The sequence below is a fragment of the Rissa tridactyla genome, chromosome 2 (genome assembly GCF_028500815.1).
Source record: "Rissa tridactyla isolate bRisTri1 chromosome 2, bRisTri1.patW.cur.20221130, whole genome shotgun sequence".
Lineage (NCBI taxonomy): Eukaryota > Metazoa > Chordata > Aves > Charadriiformes > Laridae > Rissa > Rissa tridactyla.
In genome coordinates this window covers 281570-306592 of record NC_071467.1, presented here as the reverse complement: position 1 = coordinate 306592, position 25023 = coordinate 281570, and the positions used below count along the sequence as shown (strand labels likewise).

At 50.2% G+C, this 25023-nt stretch overlaps 1 protein-coding gene across 36 annotated transcripts in view; it reads left to right on the top strand.

The window, feature by feature from the left end:
* The first annotated feature begins 2457 nt into the window (after positions 1-2457).
* SCRIB (scribble planar cell polarity protein) overlaps positions 2458-25023 on the top strand; it is a 117881-nt gene continuing 95315 nt past the window's right edge. For 15 of the 36 annotated variants that reach the window (XM_054189668.1, XM_054189691.1, XM_054189683.1 and 12 more), the window contains exons 1-3: positions 2459-2727; positions 23489-23606; positions 23842-23920. In XM_054189668.1, coding sequence (XP_054045643.1) covers positions 2566-2727; positions 23489-23606; positions 23842-23920 — 359 coding nt within the window. In that variant the 5' untranslated portion in view covers positions 2459-2565. Of the gene's footprint in view, positions 2728-23488; positions 23607-23841; positions 23921-25023 lie in introns of all 36 variants that reach the window. The other 21 variants (XM_054189675.1, XM_054189670.1, XM_054189667.1 and 18 more) reach the window with 4 other exon arrangements.

The following is a 25023-nucleotide window of genomic DNA, read 5'->3' as shown; positions in this document are numbered from 1 at the left end:
ATGTTTTTCTTGAACTGTAAGTGACCAGAACCTCGGCATTTCCGATGTCTGCCGGTACCTCTGTGCTCAGTCTGCTGCCATCGACACCTCCAAACCCTCCTCGTAGCTCCAGCTCCCTCACGGGCTCCTTTTTGGGTTGTTTCTACTCCAAGTGAATTTGTTCTGTTTCTCCTACCTCACGTCTAACCTGTAAGCTTACACATAACGGACGCTCTTGTTCTCTGACCATAACCTGGCACTTGTGCTGAGATTTTGGCAGACCGATTAGTGAAACATCTTCAAAATATCACAGTTTGTGCTTTGTTGTGCTGCCCCTCCGTTTTCTAGGAAACATAGCTGGGCCCTTCCTACGTTCTGGTACAAATGCGAAGAGCTAATCCTAAAATTTATATCTCGTCTTTCTATTTCCTGATGGCTGATTCATCATCTATTTTAGAGTTCACCCCCATTTTTTTCCTAGCCACCTTCGTGATTTCTGATGGGGTGCTGCACCAGCCGATGCGTTACACCAGTTAGTATTTCTGCCCAGAAAAAAATAATAAGTCATAAGTTAACGTGGCATGATTTCTCTATTATAGAATATATTGAAATCGAGGCAAATGAAAGATTAATAAACCCAAATATTTAAAAATTCCTTCCTTCATAATTTCACAGCCATTGGGATGAAAGGCCCTGCGGTTGCTGGGATAACTCTCACCTGCTCCTGCTTGTCACAGGTGCCGGTGCCTCACTCTTCTATTTGTCGCAGGGGTATTTCTGACCCTTGACAGCATGAGGAAAGCCAGGTATGTAGAAGGAGCTGCCTTTGGGTCGGTTGGTGCTTGCGGCTGTTCCCGGGGTGTGGGGCTCTGCCCAGCGTCACACGTCACGTAAGATGCCACGCTCAAAGTGTGAGGAGCGAACAATTTGTCTCTAGAAGTTTCACTGAGAGATAAATGTCTAAGAACTGGCGTGGAGGTGGAGACCTGCGTGCAAGGCAAAAAGAGCTGGGACAGAGTCTTGTTTGGAGAGGAGATGAGTGTAATGTCTGTGTGCCAGAGCTGGAAAATTCAGAGGTGATAACCTTAAATCATAGATTTGTCCAGGTTGAAAGGGACCTTTCAGATCATCCAGTCCAACCATCAGCCCAGCGCTGCCAAACCCACCATAACCTGCGTCCCTCAGCACCGTGTCTGCCCGGCTTTTCAATCCCGCCAGGGATGGCGACTCCCCCACTGCCCTGGGCAGCCTCTTCCAATGCTTGATAACCCTTTCCATGTAAAAATTTTCCCCAATATCCATCCTAAACCTGCCCTGGCGCAACTGGAGGCCGTTTCCTCTTGTCCCGTGGCCTGTTCCTTGGGAGAAGAGCCCGACCCCCCCTGGCTGCCCCCTCCTTTCAGGGAGCTGCAGAGAGCGAGAAGGTCTCCCCTCGGCCCCCTTTTCCCCAGGCCAAACACCCCCAGCTCCCTCAGACGCTCCTCACAAGACTCATGCTCCAAAATGAGCAGAAATAAATGGTCAAGAAAGGTAAAGAGTGATGAGAAGACCAGGAAACTGTGAAAGTAATGGAGGTGAGAACAAGGAGGACTGCAGTGTCCTGGGGACAACTTAGAGGTAATGGCTTACTTTGGACTTTACGCTTTTGTTGCAAAGCAACATCTTGGGCAATGTGTCCCAGAACTGGACGAAGGTGTAGGTTTTAAACCCGCTCTGCCGTGGCTGTGCCTTGCTGTGTGTGCATAGGGACATGGAGATGGCCGTTTCTGTTCTTTATTTCTCCTTTTTGCAGTGCTTTCACCAGCCTCCGTCGCGTCCCCCTTGACTCATGGTGTTCTGCACGTTGGTATCCCTCAACCTCTCTTCCCAGAGAGCCCATTTCACACTTCTGGTGGCCTGTGGCGATGATCGCTACTCTAGCTCGCCTTTTAGAAGAGAAATGCTGATGCCTCACAGAACTTCACGCAGTGGCATAGGGCTTTTTTTCCGAAGTATTTTTCTAATAATGCCTCACATTATAAACTTGCTATCTGTCGGCTGCCAGTTAAGAAAGAGAGTGTGTGCGTGGATATATTCTTTATGAAACCTGTATAAACACAATCTGGGTTATTTTCGCCTTTGGACGTTACTTCTGGCAGGTGAAGGCAGCGCTGTCGCTGAGGCGAGACCCGGTTACCGCTTCCACACCCGGCTCCGGTCTGTTTCCCGGGCCGGCGCCCGCCCACCCTCCCTGGGCCGGGCCTGTCGGCCGGGGCGGGCGGCGGCTGGGCCGAGCTTCGCCTGATGGCGGGCGGGTGCCGGGGCCGGGCGCGGGGCAGGGCGGGAGCGGACTCCGCTTCCCGGCGACGCTCGCGGGGGGCGGTGCGGCCCCAGCAGCCGATCGGGACCGAGCGGGCGCGGCGGGGCCCGGGCGCGGCGGCCAGGCCCGAGGGGCGGCGCGGAGCCGGCGAGCGGAACCGGCGCTGCGGCGGCGCCCGCCCCCCCGCGCATCCGGGCCCTCCCTCGGGCAGGCCCCTTCCCTTCCCGGCGCGGCGGCGGCGGCCGCCCCTGGGCGCCCGGAGTGGACGGCGGCCGGGCCCCGGCGCGATGCTGCGGTGCATGCCGCCGCTCTGGCGCTGCAACCGGCACGTGGAGGCGCTGGACCGGCGGCACTGCTCGCTGCAGGCCGTGCCCGAGGAGATCTACCGCTACAGCCGGTCGCTGGAGGAGCTGCTGCTGGACGCCAACCAGCTGCGGGAGCTGCCCAAGGTGAGGCCGCGGCCCGGCCCGGCGGGAGGCCGGCCCTCAGGCCGCCGGCGCCTTCTCCTTCCCCGCTGGCGCTGCCCCGGCCTACCCGGCCCCGCTCGCGGGAGCGGCCTCCGCCCGACCGCGCCGCGCTCCGTCCCCCGAGCCCTAGGCGCGGAGCGCGGCTTCCCTCGGTCCCAGCCCCGGCCGCCGCCCCCGGGGCCCGGCGGGGAGCGGCGGGGCCGAGCGGAGCGGGGGTGCTGGGGGGGGTCCGCGCTCCCCGCAGGCGCTGGGCGGGCTCGGGAGGCCCTCGCCTCGGGAGGGGTCTCGGCCGGCCGGTGGAGGGGTCTCCGGCCCCCCAAGGAGGAACCCTCCACCGAAATCGGTGGTCCTGCACGCCATGCTCGTTGCTTGGCAAAGCACAGCGTCGGCTTAAAAACTCTGGTTTGATCCCTAAAGCACACAAGGAGTCGAACAAGTTTATTAGAAGTGGTAGAGGTGCTTTATACCGATTATCTGGGGCTCCAGCTTGCACTTGCAACTTCTTCCACCATTGTGTCGAGCAGCAGAGCTCTCTGCGCAGGTAACGCCGCTGGCGAATCCTCAGTGTGCTGCTGTGCACCGTGCCGAGGCGATTTCTCTGTGGAAGCAGAGGAGCGGGGATCTGCTCCACAGACCCAGCCACCTCCAACGCCCAAAGGGTTCGCTTTCATGAGGCTGGAGTCTTGGGAAGGGGCCGAGCTCCTGAGTTTGGGCCCAACGTACCAGCAGGAACCGAAATGGGGATATTCCTGTTCTGGGTGATCTGGAGCGCAGGACACTGCAAACAAGAACTGGAATTTGAACCTGCCTCTCGGGAAGGAGGAGGCCGTAAGACATTATTGGGCTATAGGATGACATTCTGGGAGAAGTTCTACCGTGTATCCCCTGTGGAAGTTGTACCATTTTTAAAAAGTTAAGTATTACTTTGGCTAGAGAAGAAAAATAAGAGAGTCAGTAAATACAGACTAACCTTTTTACTAAATTTACTTTTTATTGGAATTACTGACATGTTATGAAATTTGCCATGAAATCTGGGAAAATGAAAAAAACAATGCAAACCAAAAACTTGTTTTTGATTCAGGCCAGAGTAATTTGGTTGAGTTTTGTTAAACCGTACAATTTACGCGTTCCTATCTAAACAGATTCTCTTGTATAGAAACAGCAGATTCTTGTTCTCCTGATGGCTCTGTTTTTGCGTTCTCTCTGCCTTTCCTGCTCGTCTGCCTTGAGCCAGGCTGCTTGTGGGATTCAGCTGTGAGGGCACGTTGCTCAGGTGTGGAGACACGAGTATGATGCTTTATCAGCTCTCTTCCGTCATGCATCTGGGGATCTTGTTATACTTTAGGCGGGGATATTTCTCAAACTACTGGAAAATGTGTGTTGTAGGCAGGTTAGGACTTATGAATGAGTGTAAGTCTTCTCTGCAGAGGAGGCTAATTGCGACATACCTGCAGTGAGCTTCACGATCCTTGCGCTGCTCAACTCCTTCGTGTCCTGCAGGATGGTCGCAGTCCTGCTTTGTGTTTACATAGGAGACATTTGGAGCGAGATATTACTGGGTTTTAGTTAGCTTTTGAAGAGCATCTTTTGGATTATAAACACAGATTTTACACTGACGTTTTATTTTGTCTGTGATCAGGTAGATCTAATCCTGCCTGTGAAAGAAGGTGTTCTGTGTCTGTCCTAAGCACCGTCTCTGTCACCAAAGAGCTTGTATTTGTGAACGCTCTTGTTTGACTTCAGGCGTTGTGTCTGTTTGCCTTGGGAGCATCAGGGCTCTCGCCGTGACCTATCCTGGGTTCCCTCTGGTGTTTGAGTTCCCCCAAATTTTTAGACTTCTGGCAAGGGATCATCAGAAAAACAATAGAGAACAGACAGATAAGATTCCGGTCCTCTAATCTCAAAAGAGATGCAGTAAAGTCAGAAGTGGCACAGCAAATGGGGAGCAGGAAGTGGTGTGATCAGACCCAATATGCAGCAGCTTTTGCACAAGGAAAATAAACATTTACAAGATCTCTTCAGTCTGTCTGGAAAAGATAGTGCCATTCTTCCATCAGATGACAGAGGTCTGGAGTATCACGGATGTCTTGGAGGGAACGAGCGGGGAGCAACTGACCACTGTTTCTTCCTGCACAAGGACTGGAGGGCATCAAGTGAAACCAAAAAGGGCTCAGTTCAGAATAAATGAAATAATTTCTCACGCAAAGTGGAGTTCAGATGAAGCGTGGAACTACTTGCTGTATGACGTAACGGATGCTCAAAATTCACATGACTTCTGGAAAGAAGTGGACGAGTCCATGGAAGAGAAGACGACCAAAAATGAGGACACCATCTTTCTTGTGCTGTATATCCCAGGAGAGACTCAGAGGAAGTGTTGTTTTGGACTTGCTGTGCTCGCGCCCTTCCATATCCAGTGCCTTCCGCAGCTGCTGTGGGCTTTCTGCAGTCATGGCAGGCATTGTCCCATCCCTGGCAAAGCCTAAATGCCCTCTCCCTCACAGGCAAGGTGAGATCAAACACGTGCGGCAGGGGAACAGGAGGGGAAACAAACAAAGCACCCCTGAGCGCTAACTGCTCCTGAAGGAATCCAAGAAGCTGGTGGATGTTGCCTAGAGATGCCATGCCCAGGAGACGCATCAGGAAGAACGGGCAGAAACAGGCCCCACGGTCTCTCCCCTTTCCAGCCACCCTACCAGGTTTCCTCCAGCGGGGGTAAGGTGGTCCAGAGGCAGCTGAGGAGGTCTGCAGTTTGGTGGGATGAGGATGCAAGGTGAGATCCACCTGAGGTGTGACCCAATACGTGTCCTAATGTTTCGTGCTAACAGAACTTACTTGAGCAGTGAAGCGGTGCACTTTTCAGCCCCAGGCACACAAATCCTGTGCATGAGGGACATTATTAAAGGATATTATTGTTGGGGGCCATGTGGGTAGGGACAGATACCTAAGGCAGGAGTAAGAACTTGCATGTTAGGCAAGGTGGATATGGGATAAAAGCTGAAAATAAATTGCCCTTCCACCAGGGAAAGAGAAGACAGCAATACTCCATTTGGGCGCGTATTTTCCCTGAGGGAGGGCAATGGGAGAGGTCTTTGGCTGGGGTAGGCAGGGCTCTTTCCTTCATGGAAACGTGCCTTTTGTGTGGGAGGGCCACTGGGAGGAGAATTTGTTCCTACCGTGAAGGAAGATGGGGGGAAAGTGTGATTGTTTCAGGAACGGGGCTGTGTGTACCCTTTCCTTGGGAGAAGGGTTCAAAGGGCTACCGAGATGTGCATGTAGGGGCGGTAGAGGAGAGCAGCAAATGGAGATCAGTTAGAAAAACGTGAATAAGAGAGTATATACGGTCTTTAGTAGTAAGTTTGACCACAGCAAGTTTGTTTTTAAGGGCTCAAGCAGGATTTTTGGGAAAGGCTTCCATGTGGAAGTGATTTTTGAAGTAAAAGAATGGAGGGGCGGCTGGCTTTTGGAAAGGTCATCTTGTTTTAAGTTCGCAAACAACTGCCTGTGAAAATGTTAAGATTTATCTGACTCCTCTTCTCTGTATTTTCTTACCTAGTGCCCACAACCAGGCCACCTCTCTCTGACGCGCGTTTATTTGTCTTTATTCCAGAGTCCAGAAACACTGGCGATCTCTTGCTCTTTCTGTGGCACCATTTTCTTCTGCAGCAGAACTTCTTCCCATGTCCCCTTCCTGCTGCTGCTTTGCTCTTGATCTGATTAGCCGATCCGCCTGCTGCTTCTGAACGACACCACGCGCTCCCCTGAACTCTCTCCTCCAAGCTGTAGGAGTGAACCCTTGTTCCTCTCCGTCCTGCGCTGCCAAATACTCTTCTGTCTGCTCTCGCTTCTCTTCTATTTGTCCCTTGTGGAATCTTGCCTGTTTTGAATCCAGATTTTTCATTATGGTGGCTATACTCCGGTTGTTTGAAGTGATAGATTAAATCTGTGTTAGGAGCATCTGCTGCCTTGTTGCAGGGATTTGCTGCCAGGGTGATACAGCATGATTTAATGGAAAATGATAAATTCCATTTGATAAGTTCCCCATGCTTTTCGTGAGGGTGTCCAAATTCCAGAGGAGGGAATGCCTTGCTCTGCATTCTGCTCTACCTGGCTTGCATAAAGTGATTTCTGCAGGACCATGAGTGTGTAGCACACTACAGCAGCAGGGTAAATAGCAGGTCCTTCAGCTAGGGATATAGGTTTCAAGGGTACAGCATGCTAAATCATTACATTAGAGCTACAAAAACCACCTGACTCATTTAGTCCACCCTCTGTGAGCACTTCAGAGGTGCAGGTCTTGCCAGAAAGGAATGAAGGCAGTCTGGAATTCGGAGGAGGAATTTGGAGGTGGTGGACGGAGCCGGTCACAGCCCAGGAGGGGAGCACGATCAACAGGCTCTCGATGGATTCTCAGAGGAGTGCTTGGGTTTGGAGTATGGGAAGGCACAAGGGAGAGGTCGGAAGAAACCTGGGTGGAGCAGAGCTCGTAGGACTGGTGTTAGGAGGAAGAGAGGGTGGAGCTGAGCAGGGGCTGAAAACCGTGAGCAAGGCAACGCGGAGGAGGGAGGAGACCTCTCGTCTGTGTCAGCAGGAGTGTGCAGAGGGACAGGTCCGCTGAAGACCTTCTGCGGGAAGGATACGTGGGTGGGAAGTGTAGTGAGGTGGGGAGGCAGGCTGAGGGATTGTGCAGAGAGGGAGAAGAAGGAAAGTGGAGAGCTAAGTTTGATTTTCCCTGCCCATGGCAGGTGGGTTGGAACTAGGTGATCTTTAAGGTCCCTTCTAACCCAAACCATTCCACAGTTCTATGATAGCAAGTGTTTGAACAGTGGTGGTGCTGAGGAGGCAAGCCCTAGGATTGTCTAATGGAGGGGTTACAGTTTCTCTGCCTTGCTTTTTCATTACTAAAGCTCCTGTGATAAATTTGGCCCAGTGCAAAAAGCTTTTTTTTCCTGCTGCCTGGTGAGCTGTTATTTGCACTGAAAATTCTGAGAGATGGACACCTAGCCAGAGCACCAGGGAGAGGAGGCCTTTTGGGTCCGGTGCAGGATCCTTCCTGTCCTGGCTTGTTGCTATTTGCATCTTGGCAAGGCCGTTCCTGGGCTGGTAGGAGCAGTCCGGGTTCCAGCGGTTCCTCCTGTTTGGCTGCCATTGGCCTGGGGCAAGAGCATCGGTGTCCTTTGTCCGGAGCCTGGGATCCTCCTGCAGGAGCAGGGTAAAACCCGAGCGCCGTGTTTGTCACTTTCCCAAGACAAGGTGGGGCCTCGCAAAGCTAATTAAGAGCAGCTTTTAATTTCCTGGCATCTGGGCCCTGCAAGGAGGATCTGGAGTTTTATTTACTTCCATGGAGGAGTAAAGCTGCGCCTTTTAATCTCTCCACGCTAATAGCCCTTCCCTGAGAAAGTCAGGGAGCCGCGGATCATCAGTGCCTGGACTCCTCCCTGGTTCACCCTGTAAAGACGGACCTGGTGCCCATCAAGGCTTGAGTGTTGCTTGAGTGTTCGGTGGGCACCTTCTCTTGCTCTGCATGTGAATTCTTTGCATCACAGGCTTTGTCAAAACTGCAAGCTGCATTTGTTTAACAAAACCAGTCAAGAAACTGGTTTAACTTGATTGTTATGAGACCTGTGCCCAGAGTTGGCATGCTGCTCTATTCCTTCCAGGAGTTCAGGAGCCATATGCGTTAATGTGTACAAATGCATGTGGTTTTGTTTCTCCAAAAGCCGGGTATTTTTTATGTGCTGCTGCCCAGAAGTGAAATAAATGTGGGCCATTTCACTCTCATCCTATTCCCTCTGCTCAGTAACTTTCTGTCTTATAAATCCTGGGTGGTGACCAGGGGGATTTAGGATTTGTGCTGGAGTGATAACAGCCGAGTATAGGCTCAGATGTGGAAAAAAGAGCTAACAAAACTCTTGGACGTACAGTTATTGGACATACAAACGAGAGCAGGAAAGAGGAGCATGGAAGCGTTTTTATGCTTTAAGGTCGACAAGTAAGAATTGACTATTAATACTCACTTCTCTGTGAGCTCCAGGGTGTGTAGTCGGCTTCGTTGTTGGACACCGTGTGGGCGTGCTGCCCTGTGTGGGTCTCAAAAGGAGCCCAGGTCTTGGAGATAGTTCACACGAGTATAAGAGTGAGGTAAAAAGGCACGCTTGGGCAGCAAGGAGGTTCAGTGAAGCAAAGAATTAGGGAAGATTTAGATGACTATGGCCTAAACGGTGCTGCCTCTCACCAAATCTTCCTCCACGCTGGTTTTGTACGAGGTAGGAAGGTCATCAGTGAAGGCACCTACTTGGTCTTTCCCTGCGTTCAGCTGACCCAGTTACTGTAAACCTCTGGATACGTCTCTACCGTGTGGCTAATAACATCCTACATGTCTTTGGGTGCATCGGCTGCTACGTTGGCTGCTCGAGTGAGTTTGCACCTTTGGGATTCCTCCTGTTCCTCGGTGGCAGTTACTGGCACAGGGTCACCTCCCCTGCTCGTGTTCCAGGACGCTGTCTGTAAAGCGTAAATGTGATATCACAGTGGCCCTACAGAGCACTTGCTCATTACCCGATCTGCTTGCACCTCCGAGATCTCTCCTTCTTCCCTTTGGCTGTTGTCTGAATACCTGCCAGGAATGATTTACGCGGTGTTTTATTGATGGTTAGAGTTAAAGGCAGAACTAGGTTAACCTCTTCAGGTCTCCTCTGACCTGTTATGTGTGTTCCCCTCACTATTCCTGGATTTCATACCCTTGTTGCACCATCCCACTGATGGAAACTGGGCCGAGGCAGGGGAGAGTGGTGATGGAGCGTGGTGGATGGTAAGAGATGGAGGGATGTGACGACCTGCAGAGCTCTTGCATCGCAAGGTTCTTTGCGGTTTCTGACCCCTCCTTTTTCCATTTCTCATTCAGGGTATTTAATGGTGTATGTCTGAGCTGTTCCCCTGGGACCTACTTTGGCACCTTCCTATTCTTTGTACTTTTTCTGTTCAGAGGAGTTGTTTGTGTCTTTTGTGTCGGAGAATCTCCTGCCATCTCCTTCCACACAGGGACACTTAACTCGTCTTTAAGACTTGTCCAGTCCCCCAAATGTGCTTCCGTGAGCCCCAAGTCAGTCTGCGTAGTCTGAACACCTTGCTCTGTACCAATTAATAAACTTGATCTTGTCTGCTGTGTCTTGATTTCCCAGTTTCAGGGTTAGAGCTTATTTGCTTGGGTTTTTTTGTTTGTTTGTTTTATGGTGCCTCTCAGTGCTGGAGATGCATTTGTTGTATAAACTTACAGGTTGATATGATTTCCACCTCAAGAAAATACAATCCTCTTTGAAACAATGGGAACAGGTTATTGTATAACTCTTGGCAGTTTTCCCAGTCACTAATATTTGTGGCATTACAGATAAGTAAATTACTTTTCTGTAATTGCTAGTTGACCCTTCTTTGGTCAGAGGATGGTTTAGAAGAAGAGGGCTAGATTGGTGGATCAGGTCGCTCTGTTTCACTGGAGAAGGCTGTTCCTGAGGTGCTGGTATGCCAGGGAGGGGCTGGGTGGGGAAAGATAAATCGTGGAATAGATAAGAAAGGGGGAGAGGTCTGTGGATAGTACTTGGCGTATGTTAGTGTTTGCTTTTTCACCTGTAGCCAGAATGCTGTCCCATGAAATGATCTTAATAGATCTCTCCAGATGAATGCTTTTGCTGCATTTAAATGTTAAATGCCCCTGGATGTGCACTCTCCCCCTGCGGGCCTGGGGTGGAGGTCGCCTGTGCTCCGCTTTCCGTTGAGGGACCCTCTCTTCGGGCCGTCGTAGGGTGCTGCGTGTGTTTAGGGTGCAGCCTGACCAAGAATGGCTGCAGTCAGTAAAACCCCCCACAAGCTCTTTGCAAGAGCGAGGTGTTAATTGTGGTGTCGTGATATAATTCTGGCTTGGGGATTTCCTTTCTACGGCCCCCAAACTCGTTTGTCATTGCATGCGGACCCGAGATTCCCCTGCTCCTGCCTCCTGTCCGCAGGGCGCAGCGTCCGGCCCCAGAGGGGACTGCATTCCTCAGGCCCCACTTTGCTGCCTGGGAAGAAGCAGCTGGTGAGCCCTTGGCTTGGAGACAACTTGCTTTGTCTTAGATGGAATGTGTTCCTGACACTTAAGTACTTTTATATGTTTGAAATGCATTCCTCAGGGCCTGATATGTGGGGTTAAATAGTCGGAAATCCGGCCAGTCTGTGCTGGGGAGGGCTGTGTGGTGGCAGCCAAGGAGCAGGGTCGGTCTCCTCCCGGCTCTGGGCTCTGCCGTGGTGGGGGCATGTGGAGCTGCTGGTGTTCATGATGCTCGGTGGCCCTGCTCTGCCCTGCCAGGCCCGTCCCTGCCTCTCCTCCTCGCCCTGGTCTGCCTGGGGTGGGCAGGCGAGGAGCCTCCCCTCCTCCAGACAGCACAGTCTGGGGGCTGCAGGGAGGAGACCCCTCCCGTGGCCGTCCCTGCTGAAGCACAGGGAGGGTGGGCTGCCCGTGGCCGTTGGGCTGTGAACCCCAGCTCGGCCGGAGGCTGCTGTGCCTGGTGCTCGTCTGCTGTGGAGCATCAGCCGCTTCTCGTGGGGACTCTGCTGCCTTTCAGGTGCTTGTGATTAACGTGCTTGTGGCCAGAAGAGGCTAAAGCCAGTTCAGCATCTGTGGCAAATGCTGCAAGGAGGATGAAACAGTGCTATAGTTGGAGCCAGTTATTTGGGAAGATCCCTTCCTTGGGCTGGGAAATGGGTCTGTGTCCTGTGATCTTGTCCCACTCCTGCTCAGTGGGGCAGGCTGAGTCTCCAGGTGGCTGCACCAGGCTCTGCCTGGGCACTGGCAGCACTGCCGCCACTGCTAGATCTCCAGACTGGGGTTCTTCATCTCCCAGCAGTGGCCATCACTTTTTTCACCTCTGCTACCTTTAACTCTGTTACCCTCACGAAATGTCAGGCAGAGTGATTCTTCTTGAATCTAGCTATTCTGGGAATATATCTTGTTTTCTCTCCATATAGGCAGAGGCGTGCCTGGAGCTCGCCGCTCCGGTGTCGCAGCTGGTGCTCGCTGCGGGTGCCCGGCTCTGTGGGGAGCGGGCTGGCTCCTGTGCTGGGGCGGGTGTCCTGCCTGAGCTGCAGGGTAGACGTCTTTCTGGTTCTGTGGCCTCACCTGTGAGGTGTTGGCTTTGAGCAGAGTGACTTGGAAGGACTGAGTTTAACCTTGGAGCTGATCAGCTCCAAAGTGTTTTTGCTTCCAGCACCGCTGGAGTCCCTCTCATACAGCGGGCTTTCCCCACAGGCGATCCTGCCGGCACAGTCGTCACAGATCAGCTCACTCTTTCATCAGAGATGTAAAAGGAGGGATCCTGGTTCTGTTCACCCTTCTCCTGCTTGTAGGTCTCCAAGAGTGGAAAGGCAGACACGCGTGTCCCGCAGAGCCTCTGCTTCCTTCATGGGCAATGCTTAAGATGTCAAGCCCGCGTTTCACCAGAAAAATGGGAATAAAACACCAGGCTCAAATCTGTGATCTGGTTTTGCTGTGAGCATTTTGAGGAGCTGCCCGAGCTGCTGCATCTCGCTGCTGACAGACCCCTCCGGCCCACAGTGAGAGTCCTGTGCGCTTGTTCTGGTTGGGGACCACCATGGAGCTCTGCTGCATGCTGCTGCCAGCCCAGCCCGTGGTGGCATGGGAAGCCAGGCCCTCCTCTTGCTCGTGAATCACCAGGAGAATTGTAATTATATTCCTTGCTACGCAGTCTGATCCTGCCTTTAATTAAACATGTGCTGTCCTGCTGAAGGCGGTGGGACTCTACCAGCAAGGTCTGACAGTTGGTCTTGAAATTCTCTTAAGACTAATGAGATGTAAGGAAGACCTATTCTTATCACTGGCACGTCCAGGATTGTAAAGGTGAGTGAAACCTCTGCCTTGGGTCCCCTTAGCCCATAGTGGAGGAGAAGTAACGCAGCAGGTACTGTTGGTGTGCTCAGTCCCTGCAGCAAAATCACCTGGTCCAAACACCTCTGCCTCTGGGCTTTTGTCTCTGAGGCAGCCTGTTGTCACAGGGTTTTTTTGAGGAAAAGGAGACGTCTGAGACCCCCTCTGTGGCCAGCAGAGCTTGGGAACACCTTGATAGTTTTGGCTGCAGAAGCGTTTGTGCAATTCCAGTGTGAAGACCGTGTTTATAGCATAGTCCCAGTTCCTGGTCTCCAGATGTATAAATTGTCACCGCCTTATTTCAAAGATGTTGGCCTACGTGTAAGATTGCTGTGGTTCTACGGTTGTGTAAGTTGGGTGTCTGACTCCTCCTCTTCCTCTGGCATGCATCCCGCTCCCCTCAGCAGTGCTGCGGCCGTCTCACCTTGAGAAATGCCCCATCTTTATGAGTGTGTTTCACTGAAGCTTAAAGCACGCTTGGTTGAGGGGAGAAATGTCCCTACAGCCTGATGGCACTTGGCAGCCGCCCCCCTCCTGCCTGCCGTTTGCAGCAGGGGTCCCGGCACCACGGCAGCCCCTGCGAGCTGTCTGTGCTGCCAAACAGTGTGGCTCCAGATGCATCTGGAGTCCTGCGTCCAGTTCTGGGACCCCCAGTTCAGGAAGGACAGGAAACTACTGGAGAGAGTCCAGCAGAGGCTACAAAGATGATCAGGGGAATGGAGCACCTCTCTGCTGAGGAAGGACTGAGCGCCCTGGGGCTGATCAGCTGGAGAAGAGCAGGCTGAGAGGGATCTCATCAGTGCTCAGCAAGAGCTATAGGGCGGGGGGCAAGAGGATGGGGCCAGACTCTTCTCAGTGGTGCCCGGGGACAGGACACACGGGGTAACGGGCACAACCTGGGACATGGGAAATTCCATCTCAACATGAGGAAAAACTTCTTTCCTGTGAGGGTGGCAGAGCCCTGGCACAGGCTGCCCAGAGAGGGTGTGGAGTCTCCTTCTCTGGAGATGTTCCAAACCCACCTGGATGTGTTCCTGTCCAACCTGCTCTGGGTGACGCTGCTTTGGCAGGGGGTTGGACTAGATGATCTCCAGAGGTCCTCCCAACCCCTGCCAGTCTGTCATTCTGTGATTTCTTCTCTGGAGAAACTGGTAGAGGAGCTCAGGTGTCTGTTTGCCCTCTTCCGGGCCACTGTGGAGATGGCTTTCCTCCAGGTACAGGAGGGAGTGTGGGGGCTGGTTGTCAGAGGAGAACAGCAAGGTGATGCTGGGGAACAAGACCCTCATGTCCTAGTCCCCTTCGCCTGTGATTAGGCATGTTTGGGATGTGAAACAGGACAAATGCCTCTGTCCAGAGGCATGGGACTACTTCACGCGAATCTCAAGAAAGCAAAGATTCAGAAGATTCAGGACAAGAGGTAACGGGCACAAACTTGAACATGGGACATTCCGTCTCAACATGAGGAGGAACTTCTTTCCTTTGAGGGCGGCAGAGCCCTGGCACAGGCTGCCCAGAGAGGTGGGGGAGTCTCTGTCTCTGGAGACATTCCAAACCTGCCTGGACGCGTTCCTGTGCAACCTGCTCTGGGTGCCCCTGCTCTGGCAGGGGGCTGGACTGGGTGATCTCCAGAGGTCCCTTCCAACCCCTATCATTCTGTGATACTGCGAAGAGCATTGTGAAGCTAACGTGGGCTGGCCTGGAAGGGGGAGCAGTCTGTGTGCAGAAGCACTCGGTATTTTCCAAGACCCAGGCTTCGGCACCCACACGGCTTTCTCCGCTTGCTTGGCTGTGAAGGTGCGTCTTTCTGCAGGTAGGGTGGGAGATGTAGGACATTATGAGCTTGTGTAGCCATCGTGTGGACCACAGATGGGCGCAGGGACTCTGGCCATGATTGCCGCAGGCTGGATGCCAGCATTGTGGGCACCACCAGTTGCATGGGAAGCTCAGTGGTCCTGGTGGGTTGGTGTCCCTGACGCTGCTGCACTTCGTCAGGCTGCTGGGGTCATGCCGGACTGAAGCGCTTTCCCTCTTCCTGCCAGAGCACCAGGCCAGCTCCACCGTACCTCCTGAAGAGTTGGGGGTGGCTGGGGTCACCCGGCGCTGCTGGTCCCACCAAGCCGGGCTTGCTCTGTGGCCGTTAATCCCATGTAGGGAATGGTTGGCTTTCCAGGCCTTCCCTCAGGATTTTGTTGTTACTGGGAAACAGCATAGTTGAGTGGTAGCTCAGAGGGTTTGTTCTGATCCTTTTATCCGTTGTCCTTTCTCTTTTTTTTGTTTTCCACCTCTTGATCTGACTGAATAAGTGAGCAGGGGGAGGAGGCAAGGCTCTGCTGAGCATTTCTTTCCAGCAGAAAGAAAACCCTTGGGGGTGGTGTCCAAATTCCCAGCATCACTATCTGGTTCTCCGGGCTAACCTAATAGCTCCATTAACCTTTGTTTCATGTGCTGGGGCTTTGCCACGCGGCCTCACTAGTAATGCTGGGAGCTTTACAGATATGAACATCAACAGTCAAAGAGGATTGAGATCTGGAGAAAGTACGTCACATCAGTAAGCTGAAGAAACATAACTTAGTTGGAGGCATGCTAATAGCAGAGAGGAGGATGGAACCTCCTTCAGACATTCTCTAGGGCCTCTTATAGACAGGATACTGGGCTTACAAGGGCCCTTTGTGACTTTGCTGTGTATGTACATGCTGCGTGTGACTCTGCAGGTACTGGATTGTTGTGCTGCTGCGCAGAAGGACCTTGACAGGCTGGAAAAATGGGCCAACGGGGTTCTCATGGAGTGCAGCAAAGGGAAATACCAATTTCTGCACCTGGGGAGGAATAACCTCGTGCACCAGTACAAGCAGGGGACTGACCACCCAAAAAGCAGAAACACTGGGGATCCTGGTGGACCACAAGTTGACCAGCAGTTAGGAAGAGCATTTCCAGCAGGTCAAGGGAGGTGATCCTTCCCCTCTGTTCTGCACTGGTGAAACCACGTCTGGCGGACTGGCTGCCCGGTGCGGGGAAGACATGGCCATAGAGGAGTGTGTCCTTCACTGGGCCACAAAATGATTAAGAGACTGGAAATATGGGGAGAGACTGAGAGAGCTGGGACCATTCAGCCTGGAGAAGAGAAGGATCAGGGTAATTTTACCAATGTATATATGACGTCAGGGAACAAAGGAGATGGCGTCTGACTCTTCTCAGTAGTGTCCCATGGCAGGACAAGAGGTAACAGGCACAGAGTGAAATAGAGGACATTCTGTTTAAACATCAGGAAAAGCTTTTTTTTTTTGCTTCTGAAGGGGTGATCAAACACTGGAACACATTGCTCAGTGAGGTTGCAGAGCGTCCATCCTTGGAGATATTCAAAACCCGAGCTCACACCCCTGTGTGACCTGCTATAGCTGACCCTGCTTTGAGCAGAGGTTGGACTAGCTGATCTTGAGAGGTCCCTTCCAACCTCAACCATTCTGTGGTTCTGATGGACCTGCCTCCATGGTGCGAGGTGCCTTTTTGAGTAAACTGCTGTATTTGGAAATCTGCATCCCTCACTCACTGTCCTGCTACATACTCCTTTGCAGTTTTGCAGACACGGGCTTTCTAGAAACTTACTCAGTGCTAGTGTCTGTGGGCAGCGAGATGCCTGTCTGGTGCTGATGGAGGCTGGGTGTGAAGGCGGTGGTGGCTCCGCTCCCTCTCTTGCTGAACAGGAGGTGACTCATGGAGCCAGTTTGGGGGTTGGACAGTCAGAGTTCCTGACATAGTGGATGAGGAAGGGATACAGGGGACTGTCAGACTTCTGTCTCTACTCAGGAGTTGGGCATCTCCCTCTTAATTTTGGCCAGCACCACCTCTAGTGCCACCCATCTGCTTTGTTGGGGAGCAGTCGTGACATGTTGAGGATATGAGGCCCGAAGCTCATTTCTAAATCAGGTGAGTACTTCCTCCTTCCTGGGTTCGCTCTGCTTTCCCAGGCAGGAGTATTCCCTTGACCAAAGTTGGAGCCGTGGGCTCACCTGGCTTATAAATTAAGTGCAGGCAAAACACTTCATGTGTAATGAACTCCATGGGATCAGGGACTTCTGTGCTTTTGGGGTCTCAGTGGCTGAGAAGCTCTGCAAAGTGGAGTGTCAGGCATCCTTGCACTATCAGTAAGAAATGTGTCCTACATCCGTGGGCCTCGTCGTCAGTACGTGAGGCTCAGGACTTTCTCAACACACAGGGATTTCAGTTCCTCAGCAGAAGCCAAAGGTGAATCTGCCAAATGAAGCCTGTGTTTGTTACTACCAGTGTTTCTTGTTTTCATAAACTGGCTGAGCCTGTTATTGTTTCTTTGGATAACCTCAAATAAAACCACAGAGTGCTGTTTGGAAACGTTCCTTGAGCAGAACTGACCTAACCATTGAAGATGAGCGCTGTGAGGTCAGGATGGCGCTCTGCTTGGCTTCAGTTTGAAGCTGATGTTTCTTTCCCTTTGCATTGATGATAGTTTTGACTGTCGTAGCACTGATTCTGCTCTATTGGGCTGGTGTTTTTCTCCTATAAAATTACTCCAGAGGCAGTGGTCTGAATCATGAGGTTCGTTAATAATCTACTGGGGTTTCATCCTTTCTCATTTCTGCCTATATAATCATATTTCACTGTCGAAGTGGGTCTTCTGAAGTTGCTGAGGCATCAGTTATTGTTAAGACAAAAGTAAAGTGTCTCCAGCTTAGTTGTGGTTAGCTGAACCTAGCTGACAAGCAGGTGTCACGTACTCTAACAGGAGTAGAATAAATAGCTCAGGGTGCTCAGTTAGCTTACCTGGAGTTTCTTGGGAACCCAACCCATTGATAGCAGGTGGCTGTTTAACTCACGTAAGTGTAGCTTCCGAGTGACTGGTGTGGGTTAATTGTGCAATGTTTGTTACAGTCAGGGGTCTCCTAAAGTTTTGATCGTTCTCTTCCATTGTTTATACTGGTTGCACACTTCAATATTTGCCTTCCAACAGCAAAAAGGGATGTTTGAGGCTTTTTATTTGGTTATGCAAATGGACTGGTGAGTTTGACTTTATGTTGCATGTACTATTGTTGATAACGTTCTTTGTACATGACCACCTCCTCTCCACTCTTCCTGTTGGACCTTGTGCCGAAAGTGCTCAGCTTTCATCCTCAGTCCATGTATAGAGTTCAGCTCCTCGCGGGGTCTAGCAGGGTGCCCTGGCATCGTGGAGGGCCAACAGCATACTGGGCGAACCAAGAGGAGCATCCCCAGAGATGGGGGAATGATGGTTCCCCTCTGCTCAGCCCTCATAGACCACACCTCCGTACCGTGTCCGTTGTGGGCCCTGCAATACAAGAACGGCATCACTGAGCTGGTGTGAGCTCAGGAGAGAGTCTGTGGGGTGGACAGGGGCTGGCCGCAGGAACGGGACCTCTTCAGCCTGGAGCAGACGCTGCTTCAGAGGGACTTCATAGCAGCCTGCCAGTGTGTACAGGGGGGTTATGAGGGAGACGGTGCATGGGGGAGGACGAGAGGCACAGCGTGTCTTTGAACTGGGTGCTTCTAGCTGGGTACAGGGAAGCTTTTTCCACTGTGAGGATAATTAATTGGTGGACCCAGGGGTCCAGAGTATTTTTGGATCCTCCATCGTTGGAGGTTCTGAAAGACTTGACTAGGCAACATGAGCAACCTGGTCTGACTTCATAGCTGACCCTGCTTTGGTTGAATTAGAGACCTCCCGAGGTTCCTTCCACCCTGAATTATTTCATGATTCTGTGGTAAAGGTCTGTGATATACAAAGGATTAGAAGGCTATTACTTCTTTGTACCTTTTGACTGAAAAATCCATGGATCTAGGTTGCCTTTTTTTTTTTTAAGAGAATGAAGCAATTCAATTTTGCTTCAGAAATTATAGATAACTCTTGAATGACTTCTCATACGTTTGCCTGCTTTCGTCTTTAGAGGGGGCTGCTGAATGAGGGTGTTACAGCTGAAAACATGCTGCAGAGCCTGTATTGCACATTTTTCTGTCTTTTTTGGGGTGCTATAATTTTGTGGAGTACTTCTTATCTTAAGGCTTATAGTGTTTTATAGGCTTTTTATACCTTTCACTGATTTTCAGCCGGTCAGTACATTGACAGCAATGGCCTGTGTGTTTCCAGTCTGTTATATCGCAGTTGCACTGCTCTGGATATTGTAAGAATTTATGCCCCCTGAATCTTATTTGCAGGACAATTTTGTAGTTGTTTTCCCTCTTGGCCATCCCATAAGCGTTCACATACTTCAACAGCAAAATATCTTGGGAATCTATTCTAACTTCCAGAGTCTTTCCTCCCCGTAGTTACCCAGCAGTGCTGTTAGTGTATGAGTATACCTCGCTCTTTGCTTGAGCCTTTTTTCATTTGTGCCGACCTCCGTCGTGCTCCGAGCTGGCTGGATTCCTGCGCGCCAGGGTCCTTTGCACCGATCCCTGTTTGCTCTGTGTGGTCTTTAGGCTCCTTGCGTGCCAGGGAACAGTGAAAGGTGGCTGCTTATTGTTTTTTTCTTCAAACTTGTATTTTTGATCTTATATCAGTCTGGTTTGGACGCTGAAGGATCTAGGTCATACGGATTTGATGATTTTTTTTTCTTTTTTTTTATGTTCAGAAAATCTTGAAGTTGTGTGTGTTTCATCTCAATAGAGATATTCAGTGTGGTGCTAAATTTGTGGCTTTTTTTTTTTTTTGCTAGCTGTATGAAACAGGGTTAACATTGATGAGAAAAGGGGATAATTGCCAGTCTCTGAAGAGACGTTTGCTTAAGTTTTCACTTTTAGTTCCAGTAACAAATTTAAAATTAATTTGTTCTCCATTTCCAGTGTCACAAATGAATCTATTGTGATGCAGCGGCCGTGAGGTCTCCGGGACTGGTTGTGGAAGCACAGCTGCCTTACCTGGGTTCTGCTCTTTTTTGCAAATATAAAATCCTCATTCTTGCATGGGAATGCTGTAATTCTGCATTTGTATTTTGTGACCTCCACTGGTGACTTTCGACTAGTTTGAACTTCTGTCACACCAAAGTATTTTATTCAAGTCCAGCTTAACTGACTGTGAAGAAGTGGGGTGTTCGATCTCGTCGTCTTGCTGTTTGCTGAATGGAAATTTGTGCACAGATCTGATAATAGTCTGTTGGCGCTGTGAGGTTCTGGAGACTTTTGGTTACCTTTTTATTTAAAAAAAGAAAAAGTTGGGTGAGAAAAAATGCTGTTTAAGTGATATAAAAAAAAAGTAGCATACAGAGCAAGGTATTTTGGAACATTTAGTAGATGTTTCCCTGAAGCACAGGTAATTGGATGGGAAGAATTGTGAGATTGTCACAGGCCGATTCCGAGGCTTGGTCTGCGCTTGGCTTCACAGGCACGTCTGTAGGTTCTGATTATCTTCAGTAAGGTGGTTTTATGCCAGTAAAAGGCCTGCTACGCAGTTTGTTCTGTTAAGTGGCAATAAACTGCATGGATACAACTGCTGTGGCAAAGGGGTGTTGTGTTGTTTTGCTTTTGATGCTTTTGCTTTTGTTTTGCTTTTGCTAAGTAAGTAAAACTTAACTGTAGGCAAAACTGAAGTCAATGTTCGCAGCTACCAGTTTGCCCCACAGATACGTTTTAAATCTCATTGTGTCAATAAACGCTTCCCATATATCTTGCAGTGCAACATCTAGCGTGATTTTATTCCAGTTTATTCTAAAATTTTTTTTTTAAAAAGTGTGCATATCTATTTTGAGACCGCGTAAAATTTGTCGGCAGAAGTGCTTGAAGTTTGGACTATCAATGTTCTGGTCCCTTTGTTATTTTCCAACTTGTAGACTCCAGCAGGTCAACACAATGTCTTGCCTGGAATTTCCTTGCATTCTAAAATTAGGAGAAGGATCTAGGAAACAATAGCAAATCAAGTCTCTAAACCTCCTGCTCTGGCTTGAACCTTTGTTGTCATTTAGACTTTCACCTACTTCCTTTCTTATCAAACTGATTTGCATTAGATAAACTGAATTAAAAAGAACTTGCGCTGTTCAGTGTTAGGAGGACTTTTTCTTCTTCTTTCACTTATCCTACTGAATATGGTCTCCTGGCCGACTTTAGGACATCAGGAGTATGAATTTTACGTCCCTGCTGTTGATCCCAGAGCTTTTCTCCCTTTCAGTATGGGGGTGATGTGGCAGTACGATGTCCTCGGCGCAGCAGAGCCCCTGCCCTGTTCATCAGTCCCTCAACGTGCACGCGGCAGCGCTTCCTGACCGAGACCTTTCTATGGGAAAACGCAGAGGTTTTGATCTTCGGCAGAGAAACTTCTCAAGATTCTTAAATTCTTAGACCTCGTCACCATCCCTTCTAGCAGGGCGAGCAGCTTGCTCTGTGGTCTGTCTTCTCATGGTTATGTTGTGCGTCACCTTTTAATTCCTTGCCCCTCCTCTGGTCTGTATTATTGTTCTTTGCAATATTATGAATGACAGTTGGGGGTGTCCCACCAGGTCGTGAAGGTCGAATTAGGATCCTGCACGACTTTGAGGTAGCAGCAGTTTAAGATTTATTAACAAAGGATTAGGTTGTATGATTTTTAACAATACTTAATCCTCAGCTGATTATCAAGGCGATTTAATAAAATTTACTATAATCAACACAGTGACTTTATTAAAGATTCGAAAATGGCAAGCTTCACACAAGAGATGACAGTTTCCTAAATCGAAGCACCCGCATACAAAGGCACACAAGCAGATATAGAGGTTAACCTATATAATTGTTTCTCTTTTGGCAAAACGTGGTAATTTACTGGTATCAAAAGTACCAGTTTGAAACCTCGAGAAATCCAGTAGTAGTGACTTATTCACTCTTTTCCTTTGTCGGCACTTGTCAGCAGATGATCTGTGAAACCATCGCGAAATCTCCACTTCAGTATCCTCACAAGATCTGCCCTGAGAGGCGTCCCATCGCAGGGGGAGATACGGGGTCAAGCCTGCTGCGATCCTGGAGAGCTCAAAGGGTTTTGCTTCAGATTGCGAGATGGTCAGGATTTTTCTATTTCGACCACAGTCTTGTCGGGTAATTCTGGTACCTTCCAGAGCAGCTATGATCCAGGCAGCAAGAGGTCCAGGTATGGTGAGGGCGTGCCTGATGGTCCCAACTCACTGTGCTTGTGACCAGGAGAAGAAAGTACCCTATTGTCCCAACTCACTGCACTTGCAACCAAGATAAGAAAGTGCCAGATTGCCCCAGCCCCCTGTGCTGGTGGCCAAGGCGAGAACACAACGTTGTCTGCTCCTGACATGGTGACGTGGCCCAGGGGGGTCTGTGCCACCACACCCCCGAACCAGAGCAAACCTCAGTCGCCCAACAGCTGTTCCTGGGGAGGGAGGTCCAGCCCTTGATGCAGATGGATTACTGAAAGGCAACTGAGAAAGAAGGTTCAGAGCTCAAATTCTTGTTTGGTCCTTCTCAGTGTGGTCTGTGTAAGCAGCCCTGACTCTCTGGGCCCTTCTCTGATCTGTAAGTAATCCTGCAATTACATCTTCTGTTGGGTGCTGTAACCCTCTCTGCCTCCGGCGTAGGACAGACACGATGGTTATGTGGATTAGAAGTGGCTTCTGCGTGTCGCTTCGTAGACCTGAGTTTGCTCCAAGCTTCATTGCTACTTTCTTTTGCATCGTGGGCTGGGCTATTGGCTTCTGGAGGTTTGGCCGTCTAAAACTCCTAAACGGTTAAAGGTGACGGAGCACTTGTCTGTGCTGTGGCAGAACCCAAACACATCATCAGAGACACAGTGTTGCTTCATGTCTGTGCAACAGTCTCTGCCTTTATCTATTTGTGGGTTATGAGTAAACTTCTTAAAAGTGTCTCATTTTCTGCAGTGGTCCGGTATTATTTGTTTGTTGTTCCCAGGCACTCTGAAACGATCCAGGAAATGCAGCAAACACCACGGCCTTGGTTTCCGTCCTGTCCCATATCCTATGTCCAACAATAGTTAGAAGCAGCTGCAAGATTTGTTCAGTTGATAATTATAGTATGTCGTGTTTAGTAAACTTACTGAGAGGCTGTTGATGTCTAGAAAGAGTATGATTGATTAATGTTGTTATTTACCATTTATAGCTAATATAATTGGCTTCTGAGAGTAAGGGTAGGTGTGAAGACGATGGGTGTTGTTGGACAAGGAGACCTCTAGAGGTCCCTTCCAGTCAATGTTTCTCTGACTGTGGTGTTTCTAGAAAGCAGTTTTCTTTCTTTCTCTAATTCCTTGTTACGTGGGCTCTACAGATAGTTTGCCCACTCCTTTTCTTTTCTGGTATGAGTGCCACAAACACTTCCATCGTTGGTGTAGGGACCTGTCACTGATGTCCTGACAAAATGTACTGTACAGCAGATGCGTATGGCAGCAGGGACAGGACTTCGGGCTGGAAGTCCGCTTATGGTTCTCCTTTGTTGGCTTCTCTGGACCAGACTCATAAACACTAGTCTGTGGCAGCGAACTGCTTCATAGCCACTTCCTCATGATGCTGGTATTTGCATGCCTAAGATGAACCGTTGTCTTAGGAAACAAGGAATATCCATTTTGTATCCTACAAGGGAGGGATAAGAGCAGTGGGATAATAGAGATGTTAAATGAATCCTCAAGCTAAACTCATTGAATGCCTTTCTTCTTTCCCCCTCCTCTCTTGTAGACCTTAACCGGGGTTCTCATCTGTGCAGTGACTGCACTTTGAGGACCTCACCAGGACAGAGGTTATGAGAGAAGGCAGTAGGCTCCAGGGGTGGTTGCTCGGGTTTGCCCTGAGGTGAGAGGACAGGTTTCCCACAGAACTGCTGCTGACTCAGTTTTGTTCTCTCTTCTCCTAGCCTTTCTTTAGGCTTCTGAACCTGCGCAAGCTGGGTCTGAGTGACAATGAAATCCAGAGACTTCCCCCCGAGGTTGCCAACTTCATGCAGCTGGTGGAACTGGACATCTCCCGTAATGGTAAGGTCAAAGCAAAATCGGGAGTGGGTGCCCCACAGCCTTATTTCTCTCTGTGTAGTAGTACTACCCTGTGCACTCATGTTCTGGAAGAGGCAGCGCCCTTTCACAGTCCTGCAGAGTGATCTCTCGTGGTTGTCTTACTGTGTCTTAGGCTGTCACCAATTACCTGGTGACTCGTTTTCCACATGACACGCTCCTCTTGAGCCTCTCTTTTTCTTTCACATATTTTTTCCAGACATTCCAGAAATTCCTGAAAGCATCAAATTCTGCAAATCCCTGGAAATCGCAGACTTTAGTGGGAATCCTCTCTCCAGGTAGGCAACACTTTTGTCCAGCTGAGAACGAGAGTTGAAGTTCCGCGTTCTCCCTAGTTTTCTTTGGTCTTCATCTTGTAATTGTCTTCCCTTGAAGTCAAGGCCCAGGGTCACCCTGCCTTTGCCAAGACCTGCAGATGTCTGCTCTCCTGACGGATGGAGCACTCGGCACGGGGAAGAGCTGATGTGTGCTCCCTCTTCTGCAGGACCTGTGGCTTGGATCGATGAGCCTTTAGTCATACTCTTGGCACTGGTGTGAACGGTGAGGACTTTTGTCCTCTTGGAGAAAGTTTGTTACTCCTTCCCCACCCCTTCACCCTGGTGCACAATCCAGAGTGGATGTGGGCTGGTTGTACTGCAGAGGAGTAGGGAAAAGCCTGCGTGCTATCCTCTGCTCCCTGTCATCTTATCTATAACTTAGGGTGGCCGTCCTTTGTGTTTGGTCGGTTTCCCTGGTATCGCAGTGCCCAGAGCTGTGTCCAAGAATAGGGGTCTCTCCCTTGTCTTTTCAATCTTCTGTCTCTACAGCTTTTAATCCATAATGTTTTGGGAATTTACATGTGGCTCCTCTGCCTTGGTGAACCACGCTTTCAGGCGCTGGTGTCTTGATGCATTGTCTGCCAGGGTCCCTGTAGATGCCAGTGTGACTCCAGATTCCTGCTGCCCTTCCTGCTCCTGGGCAGGCGCTGCCCACGTTGCCCTTTAAATAGATTTAACTCTCTGCTTCCCTCTCGTGGTGCCAGACACTGCCAGAACGGGACAAGCTTTTCAGTCCTGAGAATCGCTGTACCACAGGAATGACCAGCACTTCTACACTGGAAGTTACTTGTCAGAGTCTTTTTGTGGCCCAGAGTTGTAAAATGTGTGTCGTGAGCAGTGGGGCAAGGAACCTTCAGGAACTGCCTGTGAACGGCAAAGGATTTCTCCTTTTCATGGTTCTTTCCATGGTTCTTACCACAGAACAAGGTACCATGTTCTGTGGTACCTTGGAGCTGTTATAATGGTATTAATGGATCCTGGGGAATGCTGCGGTGTCATCTGCACAAGTGTCCTTAGATGGGCATCTGGATTACTTGGTAGCCCTCCTGCTTCCAATTTTAAAT